The sequence below is a fragment of the Puma concolor genome, chromosome B3 (assembly GCF_028749965.1).
Source record: "Puma concolor isolate L17-30 chromosome B3, mPumCon1.1.hap2, whole genome shotgun sequence".
NCBI lineage: Eukaryota > Metazoa > Chordata > Mammalia > Carnivora > Felidae > Puma > Puma concolor.
The window spans coordinates 63,632,070-63,645,059 of NC_141672.1; the positions used below are offsets into that span (position 1 = coordinate 63,632,070).

The 12,990-nt window shown below is 39.1% G+C and overlaps 1 protein-coding gene across 12 annotated transcripts in view; it reads left to right on the forward strand.

Moving 5' to 3' along the window:
- Nucleotides 1-12,373: 12,373 nt before the first annotated feature.
- RALGAPA1 (Ral GTPase activating protein catalytic subunit alpha 1) overlaps nucleotides 12,374-12,990 on the forward strand; it is a 271,674-nt gene continuing 271,057 nt past the window's right edge. For 4 of the 12 annotated variants that reach the window (XM_086709922.1, XM_086709923.1, XM_086709913.1 and 1 more), the window contains exon 1: nucleotides 12,375-12,968. In XM_086709922.1, coding sequence (XP_086566048.1) covers nucleotides 12,863-12,968 — 106 coding nt within the window. In that variant the 5' untranslated portion in view covers nucleotides 12,375-12,862. Of the gene's footprint in view, nucleotides 12,969-12,990 lie in introns of all 12 variants that reach the window. The other 8 variants (XM_086709917.1, XM_086709920.1, XM_086709921.1 and 5 more) reach the window with 4 other exon arrangements.

The window sequence follows — 12,990 nt, forward strand, 5'->3', positions numbered from 1 at the left end:
ATTAAAAACCAAGATCTGGTGCTAGGCATGCTTGCTGCTACTAGACTATCATTGCTTCTAAGCCCTGTCAGCTGACAGAGCAAGGAAATGCATAGGAGTTTACTACTCCATTTGTAGAAACATATCTGTAACTATTTCTATATGTAACTATCTGTATCTATATTAAGCTAAATATGTGCTCATATTGATGTCTCCAACTGGAATCCACTACCAAATGGATCATTCTACCTTCCTCCCTGTGCTTATCTTAAAAACTCCTACTCCAGGGGTGCCTGGGTGGCTCAGTGGGTTGAGTGTCCGACTTTGGCTCAGATCCTGATCTCACTGTCCGTGAGTTGAAGCCCTGCATCGGGACCCTTGCTGACAGCTTGGAGCCTGGAGCCTGCTTCATATTCTGTGTCTCCCTCTCTCTGCCCCTCCTCCACTCATGCTCTATCTCTCTCTCTGTCAAAAACAAACATTAAAAAAAAAATTTTTTAACTCCTACTCCAACAGTGAGAAACTTGAGTCCCACCATCTGTCATCCATTTACTTATTTAATTTCAGTATACATGTGTAGCAGTATCAGAGTAACCCATACCTACATGGGAATCAACTTTATCAACTAGAATGCAGTGTTTATGTGCATTTTCTTTAGCCTGTAATCTCATAGATTCCATTCATTTCCTTTTCACCCAGCTTCTTCAGTGAGGTTATTTCATACATTGTAATACAGTTAGATTATTTTGTCACATTCTGTGTCCCAACTTGGGATCCTCTGCTCTCCTAAATGATCTTTTAATTTGCATATATTAGTATTTACTCTATGTGCTATGAAGTTCTATGAATATTGATAAATGCATAGAGTGAAGTATCTACAACTATAGTATCGTACAGGGTAATTTCACCACCATAAAAAAATTCCCTGTGCTTTACCTATTCAACTCTCTCTCCTTCCCCCTAGGTCCCTGGCAACCATTGATTTTTACTGTTGCCATAATGCTACCTTTTCCAGAATGTCATATAATGACAATCATACAGTATGTAACTTTTGCAGACTGCCTCCTTTCACTTAGTAATATGCAATTTTTGTTTAATTTTTTAATGTTTATTTTTGAGAGAGAGGGAGGGAGAGAGAGAGAGAGAGAGAGAGAGAGAGAAAATGTGATGTGAGTGGGGGAGGGGCAGACAGAGGAACACAGAATCTGAAGCAGGCTCTGTGCTGTCAGCCCAAAGCCCAACATGGGGCTCAAACCCACAAACTGTGAGATCATGACCTCAGCTGAAGTTGTACACTCAACCAGCTGAGCCCCCCAGGCACCTCTAGTAATGCACATTTAAGATTCATCCCTGTATGTTCATGGAGGAACCTTGGTTTCTTTTTAGTTCTGAGTAATATTCCATTGTATGAATGCACCATAGTTTGCTTATTCATTCATCTGTTGAGGGACATATTGGTTCTTCCAGCTTCTGGAGTTATAAAAAAAAGACACTATAAACACTGATGTGCAGATTTTTGTAAGGACTTATTTTCAGATCAATTGGTTAAATACCTTGGAGTACACTTGCTGGTTCCTATGGTAAAACAATGTTTAACTTTACAATAGACCACCAAACTGTTTTCCAAAGTGGTCTGTACCATTTTACATTCCCACCAGCAACAAATAAGAGTTCCTGTGCCCTGCATTGGTGTTGCCAGTGTTTTGAATTTTAGTCATTCTAGTATGTATGCAGTAGCATCTCACTGTTGTTTAATTCTTCCCTAATGACAAATGATATTGAGGATCTTTTCATATGCTTATTTGTCATCTCTATATCTTCTTCAGTGATGTGTCTGTTCAGCCTTTTGCCCATTTTTCAATTGGGTTGTTGGTTTTTGTATTATTGAATTTTAAGAGTTCTGTGTATATTCTAATCAAGTCCTTTATGTGTTTTGCAAAGATTTTCTCCCAGTACATGGTTTTTCTTGTGATTCTCTTAACAGTATCTTCGCAGAGCAGAAATTTCAATTTTTAAAAAAATTTTTTTTCAACGTTTTTTATTTATTTTTGGGACAGAGAGAGACAGAGCATGAACGGGGGAGGGGCAGAGAGAGAGGGAGACACAGAATCGGAAACAGGCTCCAGGCTCTGAGCCATCAGCCCAGAGCCCGACGCGACTCGGACTCACGGACCGCGAGATCGTGACCTGGCTGAAGTCGGACGCTTAACCGACTGCGCCACCCAGGCGCCCCTGAAATTTCTATTTTAATAAAATCCTACTTGTCAATTTTCTTTCCTACATAGATCATGCTTTCGTGCTATATCTAAAAACCCATCACAAATTAATTAATTAATTGATTAAAATAATAAAAACTCATCACTGAATGAAAGCTCACCTAGATTTTCTCCTATGTTTTCCTTTAGAAGTTTTTTTTTTTAATGTTTTATTTATTTTTGAGAAACAGAGAGAGAGCGTGAGCTGGGGAGGGGCAGAAAGAGAGGGAGACACAAAATCCAAAGCAGGCTCCAGGCTCTGAGCTGTCAGCATAGAGCCGGACGTAGGGCTTGAACTTGTTTACCGCAAGATCGTGACCCGAACCGAAGTCAGAAGCTTAACCAAATGAGCCACCCAGGCGCCCCCTTTTAGAGGTTTTATAGTTTTGAATTTTACCTTTAGGTATGTTCCATTTTGAGTTAACTTTTGTGAAAGGTGTAAGGTTTACATGTGGAAGTCCATTTGTTCCAGCACCATTTGTTGAAAAGATTATCCTTTCTCCATTGAATTGCCTTTGCTCCTTTGTCAAATACCAGGTGATTATATTTGGGTGGGTCTATTTCTAGGCTCTCTATTCTGCTCCATTGATTACTGTGTCTAATTTTTCACCAATACCATGCTGTCGGGATTACTATAGTCATGTAGTAAGTTTTGAAATCAGGTTGCAACAACTTTGTTCCTCTTCATTATTTTTTTGGCTATGCTGGATCTTTTGTCTTTCCAAGCTACAAAATTGCTTGCTGGGATTTTGATTGATATTGTATTGAGTCTATAGACCAAGTTGGGAAGAATTGACATTTTTTTAAAACGTTTATTTATTTTTGAAAGAGAGAGAGAGAGCAGGGAAGGGGAAGAGAGATAGGGAGACACAGAATCCGAAGCAGGTTCCAGGCTCTGAGCTGTCAGCACAGAGCCTGATGTGGGGCTCGAACCCATGAACTATGAGATCATGACCTGAGCCAAAGTTGGTTGCTCAACCAACTGAGCCACCCAGGTGCCCCAGGAAGAAGTGACATCTTAAAAAAATGTAATGTTCTATTCATTGAACATAAGAGATCTCTCCATTTTTTTTTGTATCTTTGATTTATTTCATCAGAATTTTGTAGTTTCCTCAGCTTTAATTTTTAATAATGCAATAGATTAGCAAAGCTCTTTGGTGATTCCTTAATAATTTTGATCATGACACTAAAAACTGAGAACTGCTGGTCTACCTCTTTTATTTTTTAAATGTTTATTTAAATGTCTTAAATGTTTATTTAAATGTTTTATTTAAATATTTTTAAATGTTTTTGAGAGAGAGAGACACAGAGTATGAAAAGGAGAGGGTCAGAGAGAGAGAGAGAGGGAGACACAGAATCTGAAGCAGGCTCCAGGCTCTGAGCTATCAGCATAGAGCCCCACATGTATCTTGAACCCATGAACTGTCAGATCATGACCTGAGCCGAAATCAGATGCTTAACCAACTGAGCCACCCAGGCACCTGAAGAACTGCCAGTCAACCTCTTGATCACTTCTTTGGGGTCTTAATTTTCTAACTGCTAACTTCAGGTCTTTGCCATTTGTTTCATTAGGATTGACTTGGCAAGCATGCTTCTCCTACTCTTACCATTGTAACACAGTTGGCATTTAGACCTTCTCATTCACAAGTAATGATACTAAAACAGATACAATGTCTAACATAATAGAAGTAAATGTACAAGAATGAAAAAAGTAAAACTGTACAAGCTTGTAAAATAAAATGCAATCAACTAAGAAATCAGGACTGCACATAGTGATTTCCCTCCAAAAAGTATGGTATAAAAAAGACAATTATATTGGAGAAACCTGACAAACCTGACAAACTACAAGGTGATCAAGGTCAACATTAACAGTGATTACTCGTGGTGCCTGGGTGGCTCAGTGGGTTAAGCTCTAGACTCTTGATTTCAGCTCAGGTCATAATCTCATGGTTGTCAGAGTCCAGAGTGGAGCCCTCAATCGAGCTCCGTGTCCATACTGAGTGTGGAGCCTATTTAAGATTCTGTCTCTCCTTCTCCCTCTGCACCTCCCCCACTCACGTGCACATGTGGGCATGTACCCACACTCTCTCTCTCAAAAATCAAAAACCAAAAAAACAGTAGTAACTCATGCTGATAGTAGATAATATGATGTAATGAAAAGAAAACTTAGGCTCTGTGATCTTTTCCCTAAAACCCACAGCCTTTGTCTAATCATGAGAAAAACATCAGACAAATTTCATAGAGAGGCATCCTTTAATAAACCTGACCACCTCTCCTCAAAATTCTCAAGGTCATCAAAACCAACAGAAATGTGAGAAATTATCACAGCCAGAAGGAGCTTAAGGAGAAATGATAACTAAATGTAATAAACTATCCTGAATAAGATCTTAGAATGGAAAAAGGACATTAGATCAAAAAAAAATCTGAATAAGGTATGGAATTTAGTTGATAATAACATACAAGTATTGGCTTAGTAATTGTGATGAATATATCATAATAACATTAGATGTTAATAATAAGGGAAGTTTATTATTTGGGCTGTGTGGGAGTTGGGCATATGGGAACTTGCCATACTATTGTAAATTTAAAATTATTACAAAAGTCTATTCAGTAAAAAGATCAGTGGTTGCCACTGGTTAGGTGGAGGGATGAATAGGTGAAGCACAGAGGATTTGTAGGGCAGTGAAAATATTCTGTATGATTCTGTAATAGTAGACACATGTCATTATACATTTGTCCAAAACCATAAAAAGTATATCAATAAAATTGAACCCTAAGGTAAACTATGCTCTTTGGATGACAATAATATGTCAATGTATGTTCATCAATTGTAACAAATGTACCACTCTGGTGGGGATATTGATAACGGGGGTGGCTGTGCATATGTGGGAGTATAGAATATATAGGAAATCTCAATACCTCCCTCTCAGTTTTGCTATAAACATGAAATCTAACCAAAAAAACAAAACCTATTAAAAATTGATCTATTGGGGCGCCTGGGTGGCGCAGTCGGTTAAGCATCCGACTTCAGCCAGGTCACGATCTCGCGGTCCGTGAGTTCGAGCCCCGCGTCGGGCTCTGGGCTGATGGCTCAGAGCCTGGAGCCTGTTTCCGATTCTGTGTCCCCCTCTCTCTCTGCCCCTCCCCCGTTCATGCTCTGTCTCTCTCTGTCCCAAAAATAAATAAACGTTGAAAAAAAAATTTTTTTTTTAAAAATTGATCTATTAATTTAAAAAATCTCAAATTTGAATTAACCTGACTTTATAAAAAAGGGTAATGTAACATGTTCACATTTGGAAGATTGATAATGACATATACTTCTTGGGATGTTCATGATTTTATTTATTTATTTATTTGTTTATTTATTTATTAAAGTTTATTTATTTTCAGACAGAGAGAGAGCATGAACATGGGAGGGACAGAGAGAGAATCCCAATCAGGCTCCATGCTGTTAGCACAGAGCCCGATGTGGGGCTTGAACTCACAAACTGTGAGACCATGACCTGAGCCGAAATCAAGAGTTGGAGGCTTAACGGACTGAGCCACCCAGGTGACCTATGGAATGTTCATGATTTTAAACTTAAGTTTTAAATTCTAGTTTTCACAAGCAATATTTCAAAGAGAATTTTCTGGGTTTTTCTTTTCACAATAAATATGTCTCCAGAGGGGAGAGCTTACACTTTCAAAGGATGTTAGTATTTCCATCATTAAGGAAAAGAAAAATCAGTCAGTGGGCTGGGCATGCTATATTGACATGCAACTTATGCCAATGTGTTTTACAATAGTGTTTCCTTTTTGTGGTATGCCAGACATAAAATTATTACTAATGATATGTTACATTTTTTATTTTCTAAAATTACTTCATTCATTCACCATTTACTGTGTGCCTGTGCAAGAGAAAGAAATGGGAACTTACATCCATTCTTCCATTCAACAAACATTTATTGAGCACATTTTATTTTTTTATTTTAATTTTAATTTTTTTTATTGTTTGAGAGAGAGAAAGAGAGAGAGACACACAGAGAGAGGGCATGCAGGGGAGGGGTGGAGAGACAGGGAGAGACAGAGAGAATCCCAAGCAGGCTCAGCACTGTCAGCACAGAGCCAGACATTGGGCTTGAACTCACAAACCATGAGATCATGACCTGAACAGAAATCAAGTCAATGCTTAACCGACTGAGCCACCCAGGCACCCCTTGAGCACATTTTATAAAGTGCAATTTGCAAGAAGATTGGGATACACCTTTAAATACAACCTGTATGGTCTCTCTCCTGAGGGAGTTTGCAATCTAGTGGGAGAGCAAATCTTCAAACTGTTACACAAATTGCTCTGTTAAAAGTCTATGAAGTAAAGCAAAGGAAGGTTACATATCAGCCATTATAGAAGTAACTTTCAATACCATTTCTCACCTAATTATCGTAATTAAAGCTGTGGTTTATATATAAGGAAAATGGGTCTCAGAGAGGTTAAACTATATGCCAAGGATCCCAGAGCAAGTACATCCTGAAGTGTAATGTTTAATTCAGAGCTATCTAACTCTAAAGATCATGAATGAAAACACTGTATTATTTCCTGAAATTTACAAAACCCTGCGTGGCAGGCCTTATATTGATTTTGCTAATGAAAAAACTGATGCTGAGAGGAACTAGAACCCAAATCCTTTAAATAATTCATTTATTTGCCCACTGTATCATAATGCAAGCAAGTCTGTAACTTTTATGATACAAACATACAAGCCATGCATGCAGGAACTGCATACATTTTTGTAAACTTAAAAAAAAATGGTGAGATTGTCATTGAAACAAGCCCCTATTAAGCAAAGTATTGTTTTGTTTTGTTTTGTTTTTACATAATTTTGGCAAAATTCTTACAGCTCTCTGCTGAATTTAAAAACTTTTTTATGGTAATCAAATATTTCTAGGGGTGAGAACGTAGGAGGAAAACAGTTCTACAAACAAGCAGCCTCACTTTTAATGAAATTATTTTATAGGGGAAAGTTTCCAAGAACTATTTTAATTCATACCACCCAGAATTTCACTGATTTTTTTAAAGGCAAATGCATATTCTTTGGGTTTACCCATCAATGTAATAGTACATCTTTAATTTTTCCTTGCAGAGAAAAAATTGACAATATATCCATGTTTATATGGGGTACAAATAAGGAAAAGAGGCTTAAAAAGAAAAAAAGAGGGGCACCTGGGTGGCTCAGTTGGTTGAGCATCTGACTCTTAATTTTGGCTCAGGTCATGATTCCAGGGTCATGGGATTGAGCCCTATGTCCAGCTCTGAGCTGCACATGGACATTGCTTAATACTCTCCCTCCTTCTGCCCCTCTCCCCCAATTGAACTCTCTCTCTCTCTCTCAAAATTAAAAAATAATAATAATAAAGAAAGAAGAGAGAACACAAGTAATAGCAAAGGAAACCCAGATTAATTTTGTAGAAAGTGTCAGTAGCTCTGCTTAAGTTTTTTGTTGTCAAATTGTTTGCAGCAAAAACTTGGGATATGTGATAGCAAGTATGAAAAACTATGAAAGAAAACATATAAGTAGTATATGAAAATATTCTTAGTAATAGGTTGAGAATGCCCAAACTGTAGACTCCAAGTTTATCTATCTGCTGAGTCTCTGGTGACCACAATTTATGCTCATTTTCATGGATAAATCATAGAAATGTTTAACAAAGACTATTTTTATTTTTATTTTTCCTTTCTTTATTCTTTGCGTCTTTATTCTTGTCTCAACCATATACAGCCTTCTGATATTTTAAGACCTTAATAGCAATTTTACCTTCACAGTTGAAATAGATCAACATAAAAGATTTTAAAAAATTTCTTCAATTCCCCCCCCCCCCAAAAAAAAAAGCATAGAACCTATTTCCCTTTGAATCAAAACCTGGAAAGTAAAAGATTAGCTTTGCTTACATTCTGGCCTGCCCCTGTTAAGCACTGTTTCTCCTTGGGGGCACCTGGGTGGCTCTGTTGGTTAAGCATCAGACTCTTTATTGATTTCAGCTCAGGTCGTGAACTCACAGTTCATGGGCTCAAGCCTTGCATCAGGCTTTGCACTGATAGTGCAGAGCCTGCTTGGGATTCTCTCTCTCTCTCATTCTCTCTCTCTCTCTCTCTCTTTCTCTCTCTCTCCACCCCTCCCCAACTCGCATGTGTGCTCTCTCTTTCTCAAAATAAAAATAAACTTAAGGAAAAAAAAGCATTGTTTCTCCTTTCTTTGTCTTCCTACCAGCTTCTCTGCTTTTCTGGTGACCAGGTCTCAACCCCAAAACAGGTTACTGTTCCTGAATTGACAGCAGAAACAGCAACTCTATATTCTAAATGCTTATTGAGTCCCCAGTGTTGATTTATTGTTGCTATAAATATGTATTGAGGACCTAACACATGCCAGGTACCATTCAAGAGGGCAGAGAGATACAGAGAGAGACACAAAAAGAAAGAGAAAGTTAAGAGAGGGAAGTCGGAAAGGAGAGAAAACAACTTGGAGCCTTGGATTATGGATCACAAACCAAGGTCTTCTCAAAACTTGTCTTAAGGAGAGATTACAGTCTGATATAGGGGAGAGGATATGTAGACTGATTACAGCAGAGAGTGCAGTGAGCATCATGAGAGAGAAAAAAAGTAAGTGCTGTGGGAGGGCTTCAAAAGAGGGCTTCATGTTGTTTTCAAGCAGTTATTTGTTTTTTTCCTTTAAAAATTTCTAATCCCTATTCAGCCTACCAAATATCTTTAAAATATATAAATCAGGACTTTTCCTGTTGTGCAAGTAACTGAAGCAACACAAAGTATTGATCTGTGAAATAGAAAAGATCATGGCAATTCAAACAAGTTCAATCCAAATGCCCAAACAATGTTGTCAAAACTCAGTCTCTTATCTCCTCTGTTCTTGGAGTGTTGGCATGCACTATTCCCAGCAGATTCTTTTTTTTTTTTTTTTAAGTTTTTATTGATTTGGAGAGAGAGAAAGCATGAGTGGAGAAGGTGGGGGGAGAGTGATAGAGAGAGAGACAGAGAGAGAATGAATCCCAAGCAGAAGCTTGATGCATGGCTCGAACTCATAAACCAAGAGATCATTCCCTGAGCTGAAGTGGGGTGCTTAACTGACTGAGCCATCCAGGCACCCCTCCCCGGCAGATTCTTTTCACATGTTTGTTCCTAGCAGTTCCAGGCCTTCAGCCTGAAAAAAGAGTTTCTCTTTCTCAATAGTTGCAGGAGTTTTATTGGACTGCCTTGGTCTTGTGCCAATCCCTAACACACTTGCTTTGCACAGGATGCTTGAGTACTAAAGTGTAAATGGGGCCATGGGGCATGAGATCAAGTGAGATCAAGAGAGGGGTGGCTTTCCAAAGGAAAACCTAGGTGTGATTACCAGAAGAAGGCAGGCAAACCAACATACATCCACTACCATCAATGTAGCTAATTACTTTTTTTTTTTAATGTCCACTTCAATAAGTTTAGAAAGAGTAAGAAACTAGGTCTGCAAGGTATAAAATCTGGAGATGTTTCTAGCGTCTCTGAAATTAGTCCCCCAATGTAAGTTTTATTCTTTGATCTGAAGCGCTATGCATTTCCTCATTTTAAGACAGATATTCAAGAACTAATTGCAAGAAGGTAAGAATATCGAGTGTTTTTTCTTTTCACTCTTAAAATTTACATAAAACTGAGTGGATGCTCAAATCCTACTAAGATGTGGGAGTGGGGAGGAAACCACTGCCATTTCTAGCATGCGTAGCTTAAGATGGTGAGAACCTGAACCTAAACAAAGGTTGTGATAATGGAGGGAACAGGACAAAATGAAAAGTATTTAGGAAGTAGAATCATCAGGTTTTGGTAACCGGACAAAAGAAGAGAAAGGGAGCCTTCAGAGGATATGAGTTTCTGGATTGAAAAAACTGGGCTGATCATTGTATTATCAATAAAGATACCAGATGAAGGAGGAAGATCAGGTTTGGGAGGAAGGAGGACAAAGCTGACAAGTTTCAGTTTTGTATATATTGAGTTTGAGTAGTTTGAATTTGAGTATATTTGAATTTGAGATTAGTATCTTAAAAAAGACACAGGTAGGGACAGAGGTGTCTAAAATCACCAAATAAATGATACTCAGAATCATGGGATCAGATAAATCTTCTACTATCAAAAAAAACTTTTAGTAATATAAACATAAACATTTAAAAACTAACAAATATTCATTCTGTGCCATAATAGGACATAAAGATAACTTTTGTAAAAAGCCCTTGTTTTCAAGGAGTTTCTACTCTTACACATACATCTTAATTTGTTTGGTTAGTTTACAATTGGTATGTTAGATTTTCTTAATTTTCTTTAAAACAACTTCTGTTTTTTAGATTATAAAAGCAATACATGCTTTTTGTAAAGGAAATATAAGCAAAATATAAACAAGAAAATTAAAACCACCTGTAATACACTTTGCAGCTATAATCACAATTTTGGAGTATTTTTTCATCTTTCAAAAATTGTATAAACTTTTTTTTTCAGAGTTTTGATAACATATTTTCAGTTTTGTATCTGATTTTTCACTTAATATTGTCTTGAGTATTTTCCATGTTATTAAAAAAATCTTCATATTAGTAATTTTCACAGGCATATTACATTTTACCTATTGGACATTCATTTCCTTCCTTTCTGACAGACATTCATTTTGTTTCCAATCTTTCAGTGTTATAAATTGTGTTAATATTTTTTCATGCTTTCCTTTTTAAAAAATTTTTTTCCTCAATATTTATTTTTGAGAGACAGAGAGAGACAGAGCATGAATGGGGAAGGTGCAGAGAGAGAGAGGGAGACACAGAATCCAAAGCAGGCTCCAGGCTCTGAGCTGTCAGCACTGAGCCCCACGCGGGGCTCCAACCCACGAAGTGTGAGATCATGACCTGAGCTGAAGTCAGGCGCTTAACCAACTGAGCCACCCAGGTGCCCCTCATACTTTCCCATTTATGATTTTTTAGAATAGAATTCTAAAAATGGAACTAAAAAATCAAAGTGTATGAACGTTTTTAAGTGTCTTGATACAAAATGCCAAATACTAAATTCCATTAAGCTTGTAGTAATTAATGCTTCTTCCCAGAAAGTAATAGGAGCATCTCCGTCTATTTTAATCTTTTATTTTTTATTTAATCTTTAATTTATTTTTATTTAATCTTTTATTTTTTTTCATGTTTATTTATTTTTGAGAGAGAGAGAGAGAGAGAGAGAGAGAGAGAGAGAGAGATCACAGTGGGGGAGGGGCGGAGAGAGAGAGAACACACAGAATCTGAAGCAGGCTCCAGGCTCTGAGCTGTCAGCATAGAGCCTGATGGGGAGCTTGAACTCTGGAACAGGGAGATAATGACCTGAGCTGAGGTCGAGTATTTAACCCACTGAGCCACCTAAGTGCCCCTAATTTGATTTTAAAAAATTACTAGTGTGTGAACATTTTCACGTTTTAGTTATGAGTATACACTTCTGTGAATTTTCCCCCATGTTTTCTATGAGTTTTTCTACCTTAGCCTTAGCAATTTCCTCCTGGATTTGTGAGCTTTTTACATATTAAGAAAATTCACCCTTAAAGTTCCCCAGATTTCTTTTCTCTTGTAATTATGCACTCTGTGACTGCATGCTTTGGGGATTCATTTATTTGTGCAAGACGATTTTATTATTTTTGTGTGTGCGCGCCAGATAATTTTAATCAAGAGGATGTACTATAACCCTACAAATCTCTTAAACTACAATCTTTAATAATGACTTCGTAAAACAAAACAATAACTTTAAACAAAATTCAACTTAGGAAATGAAGGGGTGTTACATCCAAGGCCTTCAGAATTGGCATCTAAAATATATTGCACGACTGTTTTGATGTTTTGGAGCTACTTTCTAAGTTACTATGACATGGTTAACAGTGGAGATGAGGATGAAGGACCTTATTTTTAAACAAACACTACACGACACCACTCAGGGAGCTTTGCGTACAACGGCGCACGCAGTAATTCCTTTCCCTGACTTTCTCGGGCTCTACCTTTGGCGCCTTACACAGGAAGGCAAAGGTGATAAAGGCCACGGATGATCTCACTCTGGCATGACGTCAAGAAGCCTTGACGTCAGAAGGCGGTTGCCACGGGGACCATTCGCCACCGACGGCAGAGTCGTGAAACCACATCACCGCGCTCATCTCCGTTTCGGCCTGTGCAGGGTCTAAGCTGCTAAAGAAGCTTTAACCTTAAGGGGGCCTCAGGGAGAGAGGAGTTGTGCTGCCGCTGCCGAGAGCCCCACCTCCGCGGCTCCCGGTCCCGGGTCCCGGCCTGTGGCGGCGAGAGGCGGCCTCAGGAGGCAGTGGAGGCGACGGCGGCCGACCTGCCCGGGTCTCCCTCGCTCCGTGCAGGACTGGGAGAGGGTATCCGCCATATTGGAGCCGGAACCGAAGGTGCTTTGCAGCCGCGGCGCGAGGCGGGAGGAGGTGGCGGCCCTGGCCTGGATGTGAGAGGAGTCGGCTGCGCCGGGGCCCGCAAGCCTGGGGAGTGAATGAGCTGCTTAGGCTAGTATCCTCCCCGCCCACTCTCTCCACTTTCCGCCGCCGGGGCCGGGCCGGAGTCCCCGAGTCGGCTGTGGCGGCGGCAGCGGCAGGATGTTCTCCAAGAAGCCGCACGGGGACGTGAAGAAGTCTACCCAGAAGGTGCTGGACACCAAGAAGGACGCGCTGACCCGTCTCAAGCACCTGCGCATCGTCATCGGTGAGGAGCGAGGGGTGGCGGC